The 24081-nt window shown below is 48.4% G+C and overlaps 1 protein-coding gene across 3 annotated transcripts in view; it reads right to left on the reverse strand.

The window, feature by feature from the left end:
• The window catches only part of LOC141156680 (complement factor H-related protein 1-like), a 494422-nt gene that overhangs the window by 225195 nt on the left and 245146 nt on the right, over positions 1 to 24081 (reverse strand). For all 3 annotated transcript variants that reach the window (XM_073642923.1, XM_073642922.1, XM_073642920.1), the window contains exon 6: positions 20721 to 20912. In XM_073642923.1, coding sequence (XP_073499024.1) covers positions 20721 to 20912 — 192 coding nt within the window. The remainder of the gene's footprint in view (positions 1 to 20720; positions 20913 to 24081) is intronic.

Consider the following 24081-nt stretch of genomic DNA (forward strand, 5'->3'; position numbering starts at 1 on the left):
AATTTTTTTCTGCATCTAACCCAGCCAATAGTTTTGGCCTAATACCACAGTTTGGCCACTCAGCTCTGCTTTGTTCCCATCCATTGTTTTTTTGTGCAAACAACTCCAGAGTTGTGAATTAGTTAACCACCAAAATGAGTGGAAAAAGGCCTGCTGCTGGTGGAAAGGGGAATAGGCGTGTTGGGAAGGGGAAAAAAGGTTGTGTCTGTGGGGTAGGTGTTAAAGCAACAGTAACATCTGCAGAAGAAAGACCATCTTCCAGCCAAACTAAACTGTCTACTTCTTTTAGCGGACAATGTGATAAGATCCCTTTCTTACGGCCACGCCAATCGCTACAAATTCCAGATGAGGCACAAAAACAGCAGGTGCTTCAACGGATATCAAGTGCTCCTTTAAGTGGGCTCTCCTCCACATCAACTTCAACATCACAAATACTCCAGTCCTCAAAGGTGTCACCCCAATCGCACTTGCTTCCTCACAGCTCCCAAATCTCCAGCTGCCCGTCTGAGTATGAGGTAGAACAGATGGTTGAGTCTGCAGAGCTGTTTACTCATACTATAGCCTGGGAATCAGAGGTCGACTCCAGCGCTTCTGTGAATCCAGACGAGGAAATGATCTGCACTGATGCCCAGAATCTTTATGAGTCGGATCCAGGACCAGACGCAGAAGGTTCTGACCATAATGTAGACCCTCATTCCCAAACTGTAACTCCTGTTGGTGGAGACAATGAGGAAGACGATGATGAGACTCAAATACCTGATTGGAGCGACAACTTTAGTTTTTTGTCAGGGCAGGAACAGGTTGGCTCTGAGGACGACGGGTGTGATAACGCACAGGGTGATGATGATGAGGTCGGAGATCCCACTTACTGTCAACCCACAGTCAGCCAAGAGATGAGGTCAGCAGAGGAGGTGGAGGAAGATGCTAGTGACGACGAGGTCAGGTTGCTCCTTCCTGGACAGAGACGTAGTACTGGAAGCACGTCAACAACTGCATCCTCAAACACAACTCTGCCTCTCACCACAAGTCGTGGTGGCTCTTCAGGTCGCATGGGTGCTAAGCCTTGCATAGCCTGGGCATTTTTTCAGATCGATAAAGATGACCCAACTCGTGTTATCTGTAACATTTGTCAGCAAAAGCTAAGTAGAGGCCAAAAAATACATAGTTTGAGTACTTCATGCATGAACCGGCACATGGACATGAAGCATAAGTTGCAGTGGGAAGCTCAGTGTGCTGCAATGCGGCCTAGCCGGCCGGGCCACCCACCGTCTGCCATATCTTGTGCATCCGCGGCCTCTTCATCCTCTGTGACTGGGGGGACAGCAGTCACACCTGTTTTGGGGCGCAGACCTGCCACCTCTTTACCCGCAACAGCCAGCGTGATTGGCAGGTCATCATTTTCTTTGGAGGTGGTAACACCAGCTGGTGTTGAGCGCTGTCCGACATCGATAGCACCACCTTTGGATCAAGGCAACCTAAGATGTCCGCCTGCATCTTCCTCACAGACTGGCAGTTTGCCGGGGACACCCTTATCAACCCCGTCTAAGCACAATAGCCAGCCCTCGGTCCCTCAGATGTGGACAAGTAAAAGACCATTTCCTCCTAGCCATGAGAAAGCTAAGAGGTTGAATTTCACCATCTGCAAGCTCTTGGCTACAGAAATGCTGCCTTTCCGCCTGGTGGACACAGAGGATTTTCGAGACCTTATGTCCGTCGCAGTGCCCCAGTACCAGATGCCCAGTCGGCACTACTTCTCAAAGAAAGGTGTGCCTGCGCTCCACCAGCATGTCGCACACAACATCACCGCTTCTTTGAGAAACTCTGTGTGTGACAGGGTGCATTTCACCACAGACACTTGGACGAGTAGGCATGGACAGGGGCGTTACATGTCGCTGACTGGGCACTGGGTAACTATGGTGACAGCAGGACAAGGGGCTGCTGTCCAAGTCTTGCCGTCCCCACGAGTTGTGCGTCAATCCTCTTTATGTCAAAGTTCCTCCACTGCTTCTGCCTCCTCAACCTCCTCTCGGTCTTCCACCTGCACCCAAAGCCTGTCTGGTCATGCCACAAGCTTTCTAACTGCGCAGAAGGGATCCTGCACACCTCCTTACTATGCTGGCAGTAGGGCTCAACGTCATCAGGTGGTTTTTACTTTGAAATGTCTGGGAAATGTGAGTCACACAGCTGAGGAGTTGTGGTCAGCTCTGGAGAACCAATTTCATGAATGGTTGTCTCCACTGGACCTGAAACCAGGGAAGGCCGTGTGCGACAATGCTGCAAACCTGGGTACGGCCCTTCGCCAGGGCAATGTCACACACGTGTTGAACCTGGTTGTCCAGCAATTTTTAGCCCACTATCCCAGACTAGATGGCCTTCTGCAGAGGGCACGGTCGCTGTGTGCTCACTTCCGCCGTTCGCATCCCGCAGCTCAGCGACTTACATCTCTACAGAAGTCGTTGGGCCTGCCACTTCACCGGCTAAAATGCGATGTGCCTACCCGGTGGAATTCAACTCTGCACATGTTGCAGCGACTGTGGCAGCACCGACAAGCCCTGGTGCAATACGTTCTGACGTATAGCCTGGGCCAACGAGATCCAGAGGTGGGGCAAATCACGCTGAAGGAGTGGTCTCAGATCAGAGACCTATGCACCCTTCTGCACAGTTTTGAAATGGCGACGAAGATGTTTAGTGCTGACGATGCCATTATCAGCATGACTATTCCGGTGATTTACATGCTGGAGCACATGTTAAACAGAATTCGGAGTCAGGTGGTGGCACAAGAGGAGGTGGAGGAAGTAGAGGAGGAGGAGTTGTATGCGGAAGGGCTAACATCTGCAAGGTCCAGACGGTCGGCAGCACCAAGGCGGCAGGCATGTGAGGGTGGGGGAGATGGTTTTACCAGGGCGCATGGTAGCAGCCAAACTAGTGAGGAAGGTGCAGGAGCCCAGGAAGAAGTGGAGGACGAACTGATGGAAGACTCATCAGATGAGGGAGACCTTGATCACATTTCTGTTGTGCGAGGTTGGGGGGAGAGGACAGAGGAAGGAAGCATGATTGTTACCTCGCCACCAACACAACAGGGACTTGGTGCTCCTGGATGCGCAACACACATGAGTGCCTTCTTGCTGCACTACCTGCAACATGACCCTCGAATTGTGAGAATTAGAAATAATCCTGACTACTGGGTTGCCACACTGTTAGATCCCCGATACAAAAGTAAATTTGCAGAAATTATTCCTGCCATAGAAAGGGATGCACGCATGCAGGAGTATCAGCAGAGACTGTTGCAGAATCTTACATGTTCTTTTCCACAAAACACCAGTGGTGCACGTAGTGAATCTCACAGTTCCAACTTGCCAACCGTGGGACCGTCAAGTGTTCAGCACTCAAACCGTAACAGAACCACAGTATCTGCTGGTAACATCAATTTTGCGGAATCATTTCACCACTTTTTTGGCCCATCCTTTGCAAGGCCACAGGAGACAAGAAGTCTGACACATAGTCAACGCCTAGAGACGATGGTACAGGAGTATCTCCAAGTAAACATTGAAGCCATGACTGTGTCACTGGACCCTTGCTCTTTTTGGGCTTCCAATCTGGATAAATGGCCGGAGCTAGAAACTTACGCCTTGGAGATCTTGTCATGCCCCGCAGCCAGTGTTCTGTCTGAACGTGTGTTCAGCGCTGCTGGTGGTGTGCTGACAGATAAGTGCACGCGGCTCTCCACTGATAATGTAGACAGACTCACGTTCATAAAGATGAACAAATCATGGATCCGAAACGACTTTTCTACCCCTGTGTCATCCTGGGGAGAGTAAAAGCTTGATGATTGGTTAAAATCACCCTACCAACCGTTTTAAGCTTTCAAATTATTAATCATGTTTATCTGTATCTTGGCTGGAAAATAATTTGGGCTTTGTAGCAGTGTGCAGCACTGATTCTATTAGGCCATCTATAATAAGCTCCACCAGATTTAAAATTACTAATCAAGTTTATCTGTATCTTGACTGGAAAATAATTTGGGCTTTGTAGCAGTGTGCAGCACTGATCCTATTAGGCCATCTATACTAAGCTCCACCAGATTTAAAATTAATAATAATTTTTAGCTGCATCTAGCCCGGAAAATAATTTTGGGGCTCCGAGATGCGCAAGACACATAAGTGCCTTCTTGCTGCACTACCTGCATCATGACCCTCATATTGTCAGAATTCGAAGTAATCATGACTACTGGGTTGCCACACTCTTAGATCCCCCAAACTTTTCGATCAACCTTTTCATTTTAATAAAGACCAAAAAAATGGTCATTTTTGAAATTATAAGCATTAGCAGGTTATTAGAAACTGAAATCAAACAGTTTTCAACTCAAAACTTTATTCTAGGTGATGTTACATTTTCACATAGGACCCCTTGTTCGAAAGGAGCTTCTGAACTCTCTCGTCCATTGAATTTGTCAGGTTTTGGATGGTTTCTGCTTCAATTGTTTTGCATGAGGACAGAATACCCTCCCAGAGCTGTTGCTTAGATGTGAACTGCCTCCCACCATCATAGACACTCCTTTTGATGATGCTCCAGAGGTTCTGAATGGGGTAGAGGTCAGGGGAGCATGGGGGTCACACCATAAGTTTGTCCCCTTTTATGCCCATATCAGCCAGAGATGCAGATGTTTTATCTGCAGCATGAGATGGTGCATTATCATGCAACAAAATGATCTTGCTGTGAAATACACGGTTCTTCTTCTTGAACCATGGCAGGAAGTGCTGTTTGAGAAAATCCACATACATTATGGAGTTCATCTTTAGCGCCTTCAGGGATCCTAAAGGGGCCGACAATCTCTCTCCCCATGATTCCAGCCCAAAACATTGCTCCACCTCCTCCTTGTTGGCGCTGTAGCCGTGTTTGCATGGGGTGTCCATCAACCAGCCATCCTCCACTCCATCCATCTGGACCATCGAGCGCTGCACGGCACTCATCCATGAACAAAACAGTTTTGAAATCAGTCTTCATGTAATGTTTGGCCCACTGGAGCCATTTCTGCTTGTGTGAAGTGGATAGAGGAGGTCGACAGGATGGCGTATGCACAGCTGCAAACCTCTGAAGGACCCTGCATCTTGTTGTTCGGGGGACATTGGAGGCACCAGCAGCTTCAAAAACTTGTCTGCTGCTATGACAAGGCTTTTTTGCCGCTGCTCTTTTAACCTGACGTAATTGCCTGTAGGAAAGAGTCCTCAATTTGCCCTTATCAGCACGCACACGTGTGTACTGTGAATCAGCTACATACTTCTTGATTGCCAAGACACTTCATCCTGATCATCGCACAATGTTGATTGTAATCATGCCTTGACCTAAACACTCCACAATTTGTTGCTTCTCAGCAGCCGACACATCCTTTTTCTTTCCCATTTTGGCAGAAAATGTAGGCTGCTTAATAATGTGAGACAGCCTTTTTAAGTAGTCTTGCCTTTCATTGGACACACCTGCCAAACTAATTAGCACAGGTGTCTGCAATTGCTTACAGTGATATAAAGAGCCCTGACACACATCACCATCAATGAGTTTAACTGACAAACAAACAAATTCTTCCCTTATCACTCCTAAACACTTTTTGCATAATAATTTGGAACACAGTGTACATGTGCTTTTCCACAAAACACCAGTGGTTCACGTAGTGAATCTTACGGTTCTAACTTGCCAACCGTGGTCTGTATGGAGTTGTTCAATAAAGGGCCCAAAATTAAGATAACATAGATGGGAGAGGTCTCTATGAATAGGAATTCCTAAATATTTGATACCCTGTGAGGGCCAGGCAAAGGGAAAGTTGGACTGGATGGAATCCTATATGGATTTGGGGAGGGAGACATCGAGGGCCTCAGACTTCGCTGGATTGATTTTAAAATTTGACCATGTAACAAAGTGATCTATTTCAGCCATAACAGCATGGATGGATATATGTGATTGAGTGATATATACTAGGACATCATCAGCAAATAGAGAGCACTTGTACTCGGTGCCTCCCACCTCAATCCACCTAATATTGGGGTTATGGCGAATTGATGAGAGCAGGTGCTCCGTCACTAGGATGTATAAGAGAGGGGACAGAGGACATCCCTGCCTTGTCCCATTGGTGATTGTGAAAGGTGATGAAAATGTTCTGATGCACCCCCTGGGCCTTGGGACACCCGGAGCCGGACCCTTTTTGGTGGATGCTGGTGGTTGTAGTCTTCGTGGCGGCGACCCGGTTCCGTGGCTCAGGGTGGTCAAACCAGTGGCGGAACTATTTATGTGGTTTTGATGTTTAAATGTCCGACTACGCCACCCGTGGATTGCGGTCAGAGTGAACCGCTGCTGCAGGGCAGACCGCTGAGGCTGGTGTTGTGGGTGCAGCAGAGCGTAGCATAACTCCCCACGGGAGGAGTATAGCTTCAGGGCAGTGTATGCGGAGGATGGGGGTGATGGTGCAGGGCAGCAGCAGTAACGACACGGAGTCAGTGATGCAGTCCAGGGCCTTTACTCACAGTTCTTATTATCCAGACCACGTCTGCAGGTAACGGCTGCCCACGTCGTACTGTGCTCACCAGGTGAGGGGCTCAGACAACTCCCAGATAACTTTGGAGCGCTTCACAGGACCCCCTTTGTGTGTCCTTTGTCTGGCCTTTCTTACCAACCCTTCTGTCCGGCTGCCTCGGGCCTCCTCTTGGTAAACTTGGCGCCAGTTTCCCTGACCCTATGTGGTGCCTTCCTAGCGGGTGTAGCGAGGGGCTGCGCCACATAAAATGTCACAGCCTCCGGTTTCTAGCTGAGGGTCATTTCCTGCCTCCACTAGTTTCGGGGACCGGTCTCCCCCTTTGGCCTGACCCCTCCACGCAGGTGGATTCGGGCGTGCGGTGGCAACTCGCCCGTCCGCACCCCTGGGATCCCTTCATTCCTCGTTCCTGGAGCCTTCTCCGCTCCTCTTCCTTCCTTCTCCCTCTTCCAGGCCTGGGCCTCTGTTACTAGGCCCGCCTCCGGAGCAGAGCTCATGCAGAGCCCCTGCTCCCTGCCACTTCTGCTCAGACTTCTCTGCACTGAACTAAGATGGTGCCCACCTTTTATACTCCCTTCTCAATGCACCCAGGAACTGCTTCCTCCCTGCTCCTGCACTACAGGGTTCCCCTTCCTCAGTGTTCCCTCCCCCCACTCCAGCCAGGGACAGGGACTGTCGTGCCCATCTCAGAGGCATATTGGTCGCCCTGCCCCACGGCAATGTGGTGTAATGCATGCAGGTGTCGGGTCCTGATCCACACTCCATCCTTACCTGAGAGTGAGATATCACACCTCTGGGTGAGGTGCAATACCTCTGTAGCAACCGAGCCCTCAGGGTGCTACAGTTCCATTTATCTTCAGCCTAGGTGACGTATTGTGATACAGGGCCGTGATTTTGGCTATAAAAGGGTCCCCTAGACCCCTACCCCAAGCTTTTTAAGAGAATCATATATGGCGTGCCAGGAGACTCTATGGAATGCTTTCTCAGCATCCAACGAGAGTATCTAATTACAAATTTTTAACTGCATCTAGCCCAGGAAATACTTTGTGCCTAGTAGCAGTGTCTGCTAGTCAGCGGATTATCCCGGCTGTTAAGCAAGCTACACCACCTGTAGTTTGGACACTTAATTTTTTCAAAGGAAATGCTTCGGGACCACGGGATACTCAGTGAAGAGCATCAGGAGGCACCCCAAGGCATAGGGGCTGGGACTGGCAGTAGGATGCCTTGCAGTGGACAGCCGAGCTCGATCCTTATAAAAGCTTTTTAACTGCAGCAGCTTTAGTGGACGCTACTGGAGCTGGAATTACGCGGCTGCTGGCATGAGACTTGCCCTCCAATAGATCCTTGTAAATGGATTTAAAGTGTATTCATTCAAATTAGAGAGACAATTTAAATTAAAAAGCTTAGAGCTGCCTCCACCACAGGGGGGCTCGCTCGACCCACCAGCGTACAGGCACCAGTATTGGGAGAGGGGGGCTGGCCGTCAGGGTTCACCCCGGCTCTGGCACAAATCCGGCGACACAGAGGTGGCACGGGCAGGAGCGGACTGAACGGGTCGGCTTCTCACTTTTTGGATTTTAGAAGGGCATGACATGCCTATATCTGTGTCTCCCCCTCCTTTTACTCCTCCACCTCTTTTCTTTTCGCATGACTATATGTACTTGTCACTTTTCCATGTGTTAGTTGTGTCTTCTGAGCAGTTTGTCAGCTTTTGGACACCTTTGAAGGTGTTTTCTATGTGTTTCTATGTGTTTTTGTTTGCCTGCCATTGGTTTTAACGGTGTTCGAAGGTGTTCGATGAACAGTTCGGGGAACAGTTCGGGGAACACACGGGTGTTCGACGAACCGAACCGAACTCGAACACTACGGGGGTGGCTCAACACTAGTTATTAACTGGATAGCAGATAATACTTCCAGTCACCTGGGCACCACCACCTCCGATCTGTCTTCCACACGGTAAAGTCTTAGTAGCCGTGAGTCTCGACCGCATACTCCTCCTCACCCTGATGCTCCTTCCTCCCACCATGCCGAAAGTCATCAGAAAGCAACTGATCCCAAAGTTGGACACTCTGAAGAGCTGTTCACTGGTCCATTTCCATTTGGGCCCCTTGCCTGCTCCGCTTGAAGTGGTGAAAGAGGAGATTCCATGTAGCGATGGCCAAATAATTGAACAGCCACAGCCATAGGAAGGCGACGCTGGCAATTTGTCACAAGAGGTGGACGATGACGAGACACAATTGCCACGAGTACCCCAACAGGCAGGAAGAAGCAGTGCGGTGGCTGCAGACAGAAGGCGGGCAAGCGTTCCCCGTAACACCAACATGAGGGACGTTGCCAGTACAATGGGTAGGTCTTCCAGAGTCTGACATTTTTTTAAAGACTCTGCTGATAACCCCAAAAAGGCCATTTGTACCACTTGCCAGGCCAGCATCAGCAGGGGTGACAAAACTACCAGCCTGACCACCACCAGCATGATCAGGCACATGTCAGCAAAGCATCCGACTTTGTGGGGCGAACCCCAGGGTTCACGCCAGTGTCAGCGGGTGTCACCACTGCTACTTCCGCTGTTGTGCGTGCAAGGCAATCCCCTGTCCATACTGCATGCAAAGATGCCCCCTCCTCTCAGTCTTCACTTGTTATGGCAGTTTCTCAAGAAACAGCATCAACGTCCACGCCCCACCGCAGATTTCAATTGTCCATATCCCAGACCTTTGAACGAAAGCGCAAATTCGCAGCCAACGCCCCACAGGCCACAGTCCTAAATTTGCACATTTCATGACTGCTTGCGTTGGAAATGCTGCCTTTTAGGCTGGTGGAGACAGAATCCTTCCATAACCTTATGGCGGTGGCCGTCCCTCGGTACTCGGTCCCCAGCTGACACTATTTTGCCCGGTGGGCCATCCCCGCACTACACAAGCACGTGTCCCAAAACATCTGCCGTGCCCTCAACAATGCAGTTACTGGGAGAGTCCACCTGACAACGGACACGTGGACAAGTGCTTGCGGCCAGGGTCGGATCGGGTGAATACCTAGTTACGCCGCTCCAGGCATTCACTCTCCGGCACAGTCCAGTGGAATCACACGCACACGCCGCTCAGCCCGGGCGTGTGCATTACACCTCACACTGCTTGTGAGTTGTGGACAGCTGTGAAAGAGCAGGCAGATTCGTGGCTGAGACCGCTGAACCTACATCCAGGCATGGTCGTGTGTGACAATGGCCGTAACCTGGTGGCGGCACTGAGGTGAGGCGAGATCACACACGTACCATGCCTGGCTCATGTGCTTAACCTCGTGGTTCAGCGGTTTCTTAAATCGTACCCCGAGTTGCCAGATCTGCTTGTCAAAGTCCGCCGCCTGTCAGCTCATTTTCAGAAGTCGACTACAGCTTCCGCCGCCCTTGCTTTGTTGCAGCAGCGTTTGCAGCTTCCGGCACATCGACTGGTGTGTGATGTCCCCAGACGTTGGAACTCTACCCTCCACATGTTGCAAAGGATTTGTGAGCAGAAGAGAGCAGTTGTGGAGTACCAGCTGCAACAAGGCCATCGATATTCAGGTCAGACTCCACACATAAGACCTCAGGAGTGGACCTGGATGTCTGACATATGTACCATCCTGACAAACTTTGAGGAGTCCACCCAGATGGTAAGTGGCGATGACGCCATCATTAGTGTCAGCATCCCACTTGTCTGTCTTTTGCAACGCTCTCTGCAGAGAATTAAAGAGGAGGCATTGCAGCCAGAGTATGATGAGATGGATCAAGAAACCGTAGCGGGCGATTAAACACAGCCCAGCCTTATCTCATCCCAACGTGCATTGGGGGACAATGAGGGAGAGGAGGAGGAGGAAGAACAGGAGCTGGTATCTTGCGCTGTAGACGGTAGTACCTGTACAACGGTCATACCGTCGGATCAGTGTGGGTGGCCTGAGGACAGGGGGGAGGAGGAGGAGGAGAGCATGGTCAGTGATCATCTTGGTGAGGACACGGAAGTCTTGCCCATTAGCAATCTGGCACGCATGGCTGACTTTATGTTACGCTGCCTTAACCGTGACCCTCGCGTTGTCAAAATGTTGGGTGACAGTCATTACTGGTTGGTGACACTTTAAGACCCCCGCTACAAGGAGAACTTTCACTCTCTTATTCCTGAGGTGGAGAGGTCTACAAAAATGGGGCAGTACCAGTAGGCCCTTGCTGCAGAACTGTTAAAAAAAATTCCCATCTGAACACGCTAGCGGCAGAGGTCACAGTTCATTGCCCAACCAAGGCGTACAGGCGAGAGAGACGCAACTCCAATCCAGTAGAGGTAGGGGAACACTGTCAATGTCCTGGGACAGTTTTCTGAGACCTGCCCAGCTTACAGGCCCTGAGGCGCGGGATACTCTCACAAGGAGTGGAAAGTTTCAAAAGATGGTGAGTGAGTACCTTGCCGACCATGCCAGCATCCTCTGTGATTCCTCCGTGCCTTTTAATTATTGGGTATCCAAGCTGGACACTTGGATTGAACTCGCTCTGTACGCCTTGGAGGTCCTGGCCTGCCCTGCCGCTACCGTGTTATCGGAGCGTGTTTTTAGTGCCTCTGGGGCAATTATAACTGATAAGTGCACTCGCCTGTCAACTGACAATGCTGACAAGCTGACCCTTATCAAAATGAACAAGGGCTGGATTGGGCCAGACTTCTCATCACCACCAAATGACAGCAGAGTAACAAAGTCAAATCCACTGTGTTATTTCGGAAGGTGTATTCCCATGCACCGCTTCACACCCACACATGGGTTTACACTTCCTCATTTCTGCTGTTTTTTGCTCTTCTCCTTATCGTCAGCCTCCGCCACCACTATACCACCAGGGTGACCGTGGTCCGTGTTGCCAGCATTGCAAGTTCCTCTGTCCTAATTTTTGGCAGCTTTTGCTTGGAAGGCATACGCAAAGACTATGGGAGACCCACTCCCCAATAATGGGAATAATGTTTTTAATATGCTGTACTGCATGGCTCTTGTAAGGGGCATTGCAAGTTCCTCCGTCCTAATTTTTGGCAGCTTTTGCTTGGAAGCCTTAGGCAAAGACTATGGGAGACTCACTCTCCAATAATGGGAATAATGTTTTTAATATGCTGTACTGCATGGCTCTTGTAAGGGGCATTGCAAGTTCCTCCGTCCTAATTTTTGGCAGCTTTGCTTGGAAGGCATAGGCAAAGACTATGGGAGACCCACTCCCCAATAATGGGAATAATGTTTTTAATATGCTGTACTGCATGGCTCTTGTAAGGGGCATTGCAAGTTCCTCCGTCCTAATTTTTGGCAGCTTTTTCTTGGAAGGCATAGGCAAAGACTATGGGAGACCCACTCCCCAATATGGGAATAATATTTTTAATATGCTGTACTGCATGGCTCTTTTGAGGGGCATTAAAATCGTCTTGTTAAGCTACTGTGACCTCGACTTCTCTTCCAAGGGTCATTGATATTGTCTTTTTATTCCACTGGGACCTCCACCACTCTTCCAAGGGGCATTGATATTGTCTTTTTATTCCACTGCAACCTCCACCACTCTTCCAAGGGGCATTGATATTGTATTTTTATTCCACTGCGACCTCCACGTCTCTTCCAAGGGGCATTAAAACCGTCTTGTTAAGCTACTGTGACCTCCACGTCTCTTCCAAGGGGCATTAAAACCCCTTCCAAGGGGCATTGCATTTCCTTCTAATTTTAGTCAGCCTTTGCTTTTCAATACATAGGCGAACACTAAGGGAGACCCACTCCCCAATAATGGGTAGAAGGTATTTAGTACGCTCTAATCCATGTCGGTTTCAAGGGGCATTGCAGTTCCTCATAATTTTTGGAAAGCCCTCCATTCACTGCTTAGGCCAACAGTGTACAGGAGACCCAGTTGCTATAAATGGAAAAAGCAGTTTAGTTAAGGCCCTCTGACCTCCATGTCACTTCCAAGGGGCATTGGAGTCCCTCGAAATTTTTGGTAGGCATTGCACTCACTATATGCCCTATAACTGTGTAGCCGAACCGCTCCTTTTGGTACAGAAACATATCCTACAAGACATGTGTGGTTGACTGGCCTGATATTGGTGTGAATGGTCCCTGTTCCTCCTGCTCTTTCTCCTTTGCCACCACCTCATCCATCATTCATCACCTGAAGCTTTGTTTTAACGGGAGTCCTAGAACTGGGATAGTAGGAAAACATCCAGCAATCCTCGGAGTAGGTAGGATATGTGCCAAAACGCTAACCACCTCAGGCCTAGCAGCTACTACATACATGCGCTTGCATTCCAAGGGACAGAAAGCTAAGGAGTTGGATGGCCTCATGATCATGAATAATTTACTCGTTGTGTAGGATGCTGACCACTGCTGCTGTCTACCTTCTGAACTTTGAGTTGAAGCCTGATTGACCCAGGACCCGCAATCCTCTATGTCTGTAGGACGTGTTGCAACCCAGTGTCCAATTGTGTCCCAGCTTCCACAATATTAACCCAGTGTGAAGGCGTCAGTGAGATGGACCATCCCTGGCCATATTCACTTGTCCACGTGTTTGTGGTTAGGCTGTCCTTCCCACTAAATGCACTGGGGAGGGCACAGGTAATGTTTTCGTATGCGCGCTTGTGTATAAGGCGCACCGGGACAAATAGGGGCAGCTGGGGACCGTTTATGGACACCCGGCCGCCCCGAGGCGGCTGGGGACTGTGTGTGGGCACCCGGCCGCGGGGAGGCTGGGGACCGAGTATGGACACCCGGCCGCCCCCTGGCGGCTGGGAACCAAGCGTGGACACCCGGCCGCCGGGCGGCTGGGGACTGAGTATAGATACCAGGCCGCCTACGTATCCATGACGTGGTGGCCTGATTCCACCTCCACATGTTTAAAAGGCCCAATTTCAAGTGCAAGCAAGCAAGAAGTATGGTATTGCAGCCTGGGGGTGGGTGGGTGGCAGGCTGCATACTTGCGCTTGCAAGGAATGGGGAAGGTACAATTGAACACTGCCCTGGGACAAGGACTTGAACGGGGATAGTTGCAAGTCTGCAAAGACAGGTGCAGGGTGGGAGGCATCTACGCATGTGCCATGAACAGGGGGTTGGCGTGCACACACTACAGAGGAATAGGCTGTCATTCCTACTAAATGCACTGGGGAGGGCACAGGTAATGTTTTGGTATGCGCGCTTGGGTATAAGTCGCACCGGCACAAATAGGAGCGGCTGGGGACTGAGTATGGATACCAGGCCGCCGACGCAGCCATGACATGGTGGCCGGCGTATGCCTCCACAAGCCTAAAAGGCCTCATTTCAAGTGCAAGCAAGCTAGCAGTATGGTATTGCAGCCTGGGGGTGGGTGGGTGGCAGGCTGCACACTTACGCTTGCATTCCAAGAAAACAAAGCAGATGCTACCTTCTATCATCATCATGCTCCTCACCTTGGCACTCTCAATTCCCCTGATGGAGAAGCCAGGGCCCACCGGAGGAGTCTGGTTGTCTGATCGGCTCGGCGAATGCTGCCCTAAAGCAGGCCAGGCTAAGAAAAGTGTAGGGAAGGTTACCGGGACAAATAGTGGCGGCTGGGGACCGAGTATGGAGGCCTCGCTGCTGAAGCAGCCATGAGGTAGTGGCCAGATTCGGCCTCCTCCAAACTAAAAGGCCCCATTTCAAGTGCAAGCTAGCAGTATAGTATTGCAGCCTGCGGGTGGGTGGGTGGTTGGCTGCATATTTGCACTTGCATTGCAAGGAATGGTGTAGGTACAATTGAACACTGCCCTGGGACAAGGACTTGCACGGGGACAGTGTAGCGCCCCGAGGGTTCAGCCGCTACAGGGGTATTGCACCTCTACCAGAGGTGTAATATTCCACTCCCAGGTAAGGATGGAGTATGGCCCAGGGCTCAGTTAGCTGCATACAGCACACTCACCCCATTTCCGAGGGACAGTTCAACGGTGCTCCCATTAGACAGAAATGCAGGCAGACCATGTCCCTGGCTGGAGTGGGGAGGGGGGAGGAATACCCAGTGATGTAGGAGCAGGAGGGGACGGTTCCTGAGCGTAGATAGGAGCCCATTGGTTGCTGGTCACCTGGGCTCATGTTTTAGAGGGGAGTATAAAAGGTGGGCACCATCTTAGATCTAGGTTCTGTTCAGTGAGAGAAGACAGGGAGCAGAGGCTCTGTAGAAGCTCTGCTCAGAGGCAGGCCTAGAGAAAAGGCCGGAGCCTGAGAGGAGAAGGAGAAGTGGGCCTGGAGAAGAGGCCAAAGGAAGGAGGAGAAGAAGGAACAGGAAAGAAGGAGAAGAGAGAGAGAAACAGAGGGGCTGAGGAACAAGAAGGTGGAAGGGTCCCTAAGAACCCACGAGAATACCGGGTGAAGGGTCAGGCAGATTAAGGGTACCGGATCCCAAGTTGGTGGAGGAGAAACTACCCTCAGCCAAAGACTGGAGGTCGTGATCATTTATTGGTGCGACACCTCATCAAACCTGCTAGGAAGGCACCATATAGGACAGCGGGGAACGGGGCCCACATTTACCCGCGCAGATCCGCGGCAGCTGGACAAAAGTGGGTCACTGGTGAGGCAGGCCAGAGAAAGGACAGAAGGGGGTCCTGAGCCATACTTCTGAACTGCCTGGGAGTTGACCGAGCCCCACACCTGGTGGACGCAGCACGGCTCGGGCGGTCACTACCGGTGCCGAAGTGACCCGGAGCACATGAACTGTGAGTAAAAGACATTGGATTGCAGTACATTGTCTGTGTACTTTCTCGCTCCTCCAGCATTACCGATACTGGGACTCCCTGCACCAACACCCCGAGCATCTTATTGCACAACCCTGGGGCTACACTCTTCCTGTGGGGAGTTAAACAACCTCAGCTGCGTACACCATCAGCCTCAGGGGATTACCTTGCAGCTGCGGTTCATAATAACCGCAATCCACGGGTGGCGTAGTCGGACCTCATCAACAGCACATAGCAGACTACCATTGGTCTGACCACCCTGAGCCACGGAACCGGGTTGCCACTACTACCCCCATCGTTCCCCTATTGCCCGGATCCGAGTGCCCCACGGCCCAAGGGGCGAGTCAACAGTTGCAAGTCTGCATCTTCTGATGCGGCAAGGATCACTTCTGATGGGCACACATTTAGGCAGTGACCTGGGTGACAGAGATGCTTCCAGGGGTCTTCCCCATGCTGTTCCCATGTCTTTTCAGCACTGTATGCATGTGTCACACAGCACAGATAAGGATGTAAAATGTTAAAATGACATTTCCCGGTGAATGCATTTGTCACGGTTGAAAGCAATACAAAAGTGCAGAAATGCATAAAAAATGCTACTTGTGAACATAGCCCAAGGTGTGGAGGAGTATTTTTGTTTTCGGTTATTTATTTTACCTTATACACAAGTCTTTACCCTGGAAAGGATGTTCCTTAACATATTTCACAGGAAAGCAGTTTCAGTTTCGTTTTTGAAAGTTTTATTGTGAGCCCATAAAAGTGGCTTAATACCTCTGATCACGTTGTTGACAGTAGTAACCTGGGGGTCAGAAATGCTTCCTGGGGCGATCCCCATGCTGTCCCTATGTCACTTGAGCACTGTCATTATCGTTTTGGGCACTTTTTAGGTTTTCTACAGACTGCCAGGGGTGCCGCCGCAAAAATGCTCGGGTCCCCAATAGACTAACATTGGGCTCCTTGCTCGGGTCGAGCACCCGAGTATCACGGCGAGCTCGGCCCGAGCATCGAGCACCCGAGCATTTTAGTGCTCGCTCAACACTAATGTTTAGCACTTGTTGGCCCTTTTGCCTTCACTCTGAGGCCAGCTCACCCCAAACCATCTCGATTGGGTGCAGGTCTGGTGACCAGCTGCCTATTTGTACCTGGCCGGACACAACAATATAGGGAAGGCCTTTTTTTCTTAATTATTTCATGAATTTCATGAAATAATAAAAAAAAATTGAAGTGGGGCTTCGCACTATATTTGTGTCCAGCCAGGTACAGCAGGCAGGAACGGGCTGCCCCCAACCACCAGCTGCCTATTTGTACCTGGCCGGACACAACAATATAGGGAAGGCCTTTTTTTCTTAATTATTTCATGAATTTCATGAAATAATTAAAAAAAAAATACGTGGGGCTTCGCCCTATTTTTGTGTCCAGCCAGGTACAACTAGGCAGCTGGGGGCTGGAATCTGCAGCGCAGGGAGGCAGCCACCCTGGAAAATGGCGCGTTCATAGAAGCGCAATCTTCTGGCGCTGTACCCAACTCATCCAGGGCCCTGGTGCGGTGGCTCACTGGGTAATAAAGGGGTTAGGGCCAGCTTGGTATTATCAGCTGGCCCTAAGCCCAAAATTCATGGGGTCATGCCAGTATTAGACATGACCGTCATGAATTTCTAGTAAAGTATTTAAAAAAAACACAACACCCAGAATAAAGTCCTTTAATTGAAATAAACACACAATTCTTTATTGTTCTAAATTAAACCATACTTACCATCACACCCATTCCAGCTGAAGCCAACGATCTCCTGCAATAAAAGAAAAATAATAAACCAACATCATCCTTACCTTTCCATGGTTCCCAGGACGGCTCCAGCTCTGCTACATCGAGATGACAGGCTGGACCGCAGCAGAAAGCTGCCATCCAGCCTGTCATCCCGCAGACACTGAGAAGCGCAGGCATGCTTGCGCTCCTCAGTGTCTCGCTGTGACGGCATAAAGATGAGCCGAGGTCATGTCCAATGAACTCAGCTCACCTCATTCACGTCACTGACAGCGTGGGAAAATTCTCACGCTGAAGTGCTGAGTGCAGGAGAATTCTCCCACGCTGTAAGTGACGTGCATGAGGTGAGCAGAGATCATTGGACATGAACTCACCTCATGCACGTCACTGACAGCGCTTCAGAGTGAGAATTTTCCCACGCTGTCAGTGACGTGCATGAGGTGAGTTCATGTCCAATGATCTCTGCTCACCTCATGCACGTCACTGACAGCGTGGGAGAATTCTCCTGCACTCAGGGCTTCAGCGTGAGAATTCTCCCACGCTGAAGCGCTGAGTGCAGGATAATTTTCCCACGCTGTCAGTGACGTGCATGAGGTGCGCCGAGTTCATTGGACATGACCTCGGCTCATCTGGATGCCGTCACAGCGAGACACTGAGGAGCGCAAGCATGCCTGCGCTTCTCAGTGTCCGCGGGATGACAGGCTGGATGGCAGCTTTCTCCTGTGGTCCAGCCTGTCATCTCGATGTAGCAGAGCTGAAGCTGTCCTGGGAACCATCGAAAGGTAAGGATGATGTTGGTTTATTATTTTATTTTTATTACAGGAGATCGTTGGCTTCAGCTGGAATGGGCGTGACGGTAAGTATGGTTTAATTTAGAACAATAAAGAATTGTGTGTTTATTTCAATTAAAGGACTTTATTCTGGGTGTTTGTGTTTTTTTTAACTTTTACTATGGGGTTAGTAATGGGGGTGTCTTATAGACGCCTCTCCATTACTAACCTGGGCTTGATGTCAGCTGGCATTATAAGCTGACATCAACCCCAGCCCTATTACCCCACTGCCACCGCTACAGGGCAGTGGAAAGAGCGAGGCTAAGTGCCAGAATTGGCGCATCCTATGGATGCGCCATTTCTGGGGCGGCTGACGGCTGGTGTTTCTAGCCTGGGAGGGGGCCAATATTCATGGCACCCTTCCTGGGCTATTAATATCAGCCCCCAGCTGTCTGCCTAGCCTTTGCTAGCTATTAACATAGGGGGGACCCCACGTCATTTTTTTTGGGGAGGTCCCCCATTTTAATAGCTAGTAAAGGCTAGGTATTCAGCTGGGGGCTGATATTAGTAGCCTGGGAAGCTCCGTGGGTATTACCCCCTTCCCAGGCTTCAAACATCTGCCCCAGCCGTCTGCTTAACCTCCGCTAGAGACTAAAATTACGGGGAACCCCACGCCAATTTTTATTTTAATAAATCCTTTATTTTAACACTAAATGACAAGTACAGTAACCAACACTGTCGCTGTACTTATTATAAATGTGACTGACATGTTTCTATCTATCTAATCTATGTGTGAAGCTCTATTCCTTCCATTCTAAATTGTCGGGTACCGCTGCTGAATTGCCGGCCGGCTTTTTTAAAGAGACAGTGCATGAAAACACTATTATTTTTTTTAATAAATCCTTTACACTAAATGGCAAGTACAGTAACCAACACTGTCACTGTGCTTCTTATATGTGTGACTGACATGTTTCTATCTATCTAATCTATGTGTGATGCTCTATTCCTTCTTGTCTAAATTGTCGGGTACCGGTGTATGCCGCTGCTGAATTTGCCGGCCGGCTTTTTTAAAGAGAGTGTCTTCTGAGCAGTTTGTCAGCTTTTGGACACCTTTGCAGGTGTTTTCTATGTGTTTCTATGTGTTTTTGTTTGCCTGCCATTGATTTTAACGGTGTTCGACGGTGTTCTAAGGTGTTCGACGAACAGTTCGACGAACAGTTCCTCGAACATCCCGGTGTTCGACGAACCGAACCGAACCCGAACACTATGGGGGTGGCTCAACACTAGTTATGATGGCCACTCGTTTTTCTTTACTTAGCTGCTTTTTTCTTGCCATAATACAAATTCTAACAGTCTATTGAGTAGGACTATCAGCTGTGTATCCACCTGACTTCTGCACAACAAAACTGATGGTCCCAACCCCATTTATAAGGCAAGAAATCCCACTTATTAAACCTGACAGGGCACACCTGTGAAGTGAAAACCATTCCGGTGACTACCTCTTGAAGCTCATCAAGAGAATGCCAAGAGTGTGCAAAGCAGTCATCAAAGCAAAAGGTGGCTACTTTGAAGAACCTAGAATATAAGACATATTTTCAGTTGTTTCACATTTTTTTGTTAAGAATATAATTCCACATGTGTTAATTCATAGTTTTGATGCTTTCAGTGTGAATGTGCAATTTTCATAGTCATGAAAATACAGAAAAAATCTTTAAATGAGAAGGTGTGTCCAAACTTTTGGTCTGTACTGTACAAGTCATTACTCCGGAAAGGATGTTCCTTAACATATTTCCCAGGAAAATCCATTTTGGTTTCGTTTTTGCATGTTTTATTGTGAGTCCGTAAAAGTGGCGTAATACCTCTGACAACGTTGTTGACAGCAGTGACCTGGGAGTCAGGGGTCTTCCCCATGCTGTTCCCATGTCATTTGAGCACTCTTCCCGTCGATTTGGGCAATTTTTAGGCCCTCTGCAGTCCGCCGCGGGGAGCCGCCCGAAAAATGCTTGAGTTTCCCATAGACTTACATTGGGCTCGTTACTTGGGCTGAGCACTCGAGCATTTCAATTTGCTCGACCCGAGCAACGAGTACCCGAGCGTTTTAGTGCTCGCTCATCACTATTCAAAATTTAATGTACCAACAAGCAGGGGCACCTCCTAGGTGATATACTTACAGTAACCACACCCTGGGTGAGAGATCTCCATACGAACAGGCTTACGCAAGTTACTCCTTTTCCCGGAGTCCAAAACGCTGTCCTTCTTTCTTTAACTCCTATTAAGGGATTTGGACTTAAACAGGGGTCCCGAGGGCCACAGAGTTAGCTGCTGTTCAGTGGCCACTCGTCGGTTGCAGCCTTTACTACTCCATCAGAGCAGACATCCGCCCTGATAGAATATTGATTAGCTGCAGCCGGCATGTGACACAACAAGTCACCAGGAACAGTGACGCCAACATTTCTGGAACAGCATCGTTGCAGGATGTGAGTATACATCATTTTTATTTTATGATTAAGCTTGCTGGATAACTCCTTTAACACTCTTTATAACAGGAAATTGTCAGCAGTGTGCAGAGCCTTAGGGTCATAGGGTCACTCATGGTATGGACAGTGTTTCTGCAGGCATCTTTCATAACAAAAAAAAATAGAGAGAAAAGCAAGTAATTGAGCATTAAAAAGGGAAATAGAGCTGATCAATAGGCTGCAACAGCACTAAAAATAGCTGAGAAGGGCACAGAGCACCTAAACAAAGAAGCCCATGTTCTTATAATGTAAGTGTTTGTTGAAAAGACAAGTACTCTTTACCACAAACAATAACATTTGGACCAGAAGCAAATCTTGATCATCTGGTCTTTTGTGCACAAAATTAAACTAACTAAGCTGAAGGGCAAATCAGCTGTTTTAATAAGAAAACTCAATACTGATGATTTATGAATCTCATTCATCACAGTAGAAATAACTTGTACTAATTACCTATCTTCTGGCAGGTTGGATATTCCAGAACACCGTTGTTACACTGTATCGTTAGCTTTACTGGATCCAATATATTATATCCATAACTACATTGAAAGTGAACATCCTCATTGTCTTTAACATGGAATCCTTGATTATTCTTTAGATGAATATTATTTTTTCTCATGTCAGTCTCCTGTATAATGCATGACTCTGTGGCAAGATATAAAAAAATAACAGCAATGTGCAAATCAAGCAACGTCTACCAGCAACCAGCATCTTTGAATCTGGTTTCACATGCCTAAGTTTTCTTTTGCCATATTCAGGACTTTTTGAGGGGGAGGGGAGAGTAGGTAAAAATGCTGTGTCCAGTCTACATTGAAAATGGAATGTACTATGTACAATGCATTTAGCTTTTAGTGTTTTATTGCTCTTTTAGATCAGTGGCATTTTTTGTTGGCTGGGGTTATTTTTTCCATAGACTTCTCTAAAGGATTGGAAATGCTTATCTATTTTTTTTATCTCATACGAATGAAGTTCTTAAAGGAAACCTGTCATGTGTAAAGCCCCCATCTCACATAGTGAGATCACTAGCGAGATCGCTGCTGAGTCATGGTTTTGGTGACGCAACAGCGACCTCACCAGCGATGTCGCTATGTGTGACACTTTGCAGTGATCAGGCCCCTGCTGTGAGGTCGCTGATCGCTGCAGAATGTCCTGGACCTTTTTTTGGTCGTTGCCCTCCCGCTGGTCAGCACACATCGCTGTGTGTGACTAGCGGGACCAGCGATCAGGCTGGTAACCATGATAAACAGCGGGTTACTAGGGGCGCACGCGCACTTAGTAACCCGCTGTTTATCATGGTTACGAGCCTGCTAAAGTGAGCGGTAACCTCCCGCTCACCGTAGCAGAGTGGTAACCATGATAAACAGCTGGTTATTAGGTGCGCGTGTGCCCCTAGTAATCCGCTGTTTATCATGGTTACCAGCCTGCTCCTGCTTTAGCAGGCTGGTAGCCAGGAGCAGGACATCGTGGAAAGATTCTTTCCACGATGTCGCGGCTCCCCTGATCGTTGGTGAGCCTGCCTGTTTGACAGCTCACCAGCGATCACATAGCGACGCAGCAACGATCCCTGACAGGTCATATCATTGTCGGGATCGTTGCAGCGTCGCTAAGTGTGACGGGGCCTTAAAAATTCTATTAATCTGCAGATATGGGGTTAATCTGCAAGTTAATATCATTCTAAAGCTGTGCGGCCACCGCACTGAAATCCTGGCAACCGGAAAGAAATGAACTTTATTCCTCCCTGCAACATCTGTCTTTCAATCATAGAGGCGTGGCCAGCGTGGCTTCAGTAACCATGCCCCAGCACTGATTGACAGTCGGCTCAGCAGTGCATCAGTACAGCGTAGGCTGTCAGTCAATGCCAGATCGTGGTAATACCTGCTGCTCACTATGTGCTAAGCGGCGACTGAAGCTGCGCTCGCTGCGCCTCTATGACTGAAGGTCCGAGACTGCCAGGAGGAATACAGTTAATTTTCTCCCGTTAGCCTGGCTTTCAGCTGCACCTTTTTGAGCTAGGCATTTCATCTATACAGCTTCCCATGGGCAAGTATATTAATAGTTGGGCCTGGGTCCTGCTCTGTCCCCATCTATTTTGAGGTTGACACAAGATGAGGTTTAATGTTAGAGATAACACCATCCCGAATGAGTACAACTTGTCGTGGTGAGATGGCTTTTACACTTTTTTGATCCAAATAATGATAATTAAATACCCTATATTATTTACACGTACTATTACTATTTATTTCTTTGCTTACTACAGGGTATATGCTTATTTTGTTTGCATCTTGGATTTCGCTTTTCAACGTGGTGGCCGCATAGGTTCAGAATGGTGTTTAACCTGCTGATTAACTTCAAGTCAATAGCGATTTTTTATTTTTTTTTACATGACAGGTTCCCTTTAAAACACTGCTAGTTCCACTAAGTCTGTCCTCTATTTAAAGCGGGAATGTGCTCAGTAAACTACATACACTGTAAGGTGGGACACTGATTAAAACGATACCTTGGTTGATGAAATCCGTCCTGTGGTTCTTGTGTAATCTTTACTTTCAGTTTGGGGATAATGATATGCTTGTGCTCTGGGGCGGCCTGTGGGGGGCGCACTATCTGGTGCTCTGCTCACATATTCATCTGTATGCTCTTATGACAGCTCACTGTGCCTTCACTGACCTGCCTCCTATTTTACATAAGGCATCTAGTAGTGCGGGGCTAGGTAAAATAGGAGGCAGGTCACTGAATAGAGGATGTCAAAAAGGAATAGTCGGCACTCCGTATAGCTAGGGTGGTGCACATGGAAAACAATGTCTGTAGGAAAAGAAAATCCCGGCACTCAAATGTTGACAGGCTGAAACGTCTTGTATGAGTTGTGGAATAAATCAACTAATTATCAACACGTGAGTGCCGGGATTTTCTTTTCCTACTGAATAGAGGATAACTTTCTGATCCCTGAAGGTTCGACTACTGGTACACACAGTGATCCTGGCAACAGTCACATTGTGGCAGTAATACCCAAATTAACTGTAAAGCATAAAAGTAACCACAGTGACCCAACAGTCCAGAGATGATATACACTGTGATATTAATGTGGGTTCATAATTTATTCAATAAAGTTAAATAGCAACTGTCACCAGGTCAAACGTGACCCTTTTTTGCTCTTATTTTATTCCCGCTGCTCCCCTGACTATTCAGTTTTTTTTTACATCCACTGGTTCCAAAGCCATGAGCCTTTTTATGTAGTGCGGTCTTTAGAATACTCTGAATTATTACCATGTGTATCACACCCACTTGTAAAGACCCTTAAAATAGCACAAAATAAAAAGTTCAATATCTTTTGAACTGTATGGTGGATATAAAAACAAACAACAAAAAAAAACAAAATACTCAGAGGAGCAGTGGCTTTAAAATAAGAACAAAAACTGTCCACTTTTGATTTATTGATACATCTTCTTTAAAGTTTATTCTCTATGCTGGATAACAAGGATGTTCCCCAATGTTTCCAAATTACAAATATGTCATGAAAATCTCTGTCTAAGGCCGAGTTCACACTGCTGTATATTTTCTTATGTGAGAGAATTGGGTCAATTACCGTATATACTCGAGTATAAACCGACTTTTTCAGCTGTTTTTTTTAGGCTGAAAAAGCCCCCCTCGGCTTATACTGACGTATATACTTTATTTAGTATATACATTCCGGTGGTGGGGGGGTGCGGTGGAGGAGCAGGGCACAGGCAGTAGCCAATGCTGCAGCTACCACGTTTGCCCGCTGCTAAAGGAGAATGAATATTCACCCTTCTCCACGCCCATGGGAGTGGAGAGGAGT

The sequence above is a fragment of the Phyllobates terribilis genome, unplaced genomic scaffold (genome assembly GCF_046119375.1).
Source record: "Phyllobates terribilis strain yellow unplaced genomic scaffold, ASM4611937v1 Scaffold_8__6_contigs__length_399053987, whole genome shotgun sequence".
Lineage (NCBI taxonomy): Eukaryota > Metazoa > Chordata > Amphibia > Anura > Dendrobatidae > Phyllobates > Phyllobates terribilis.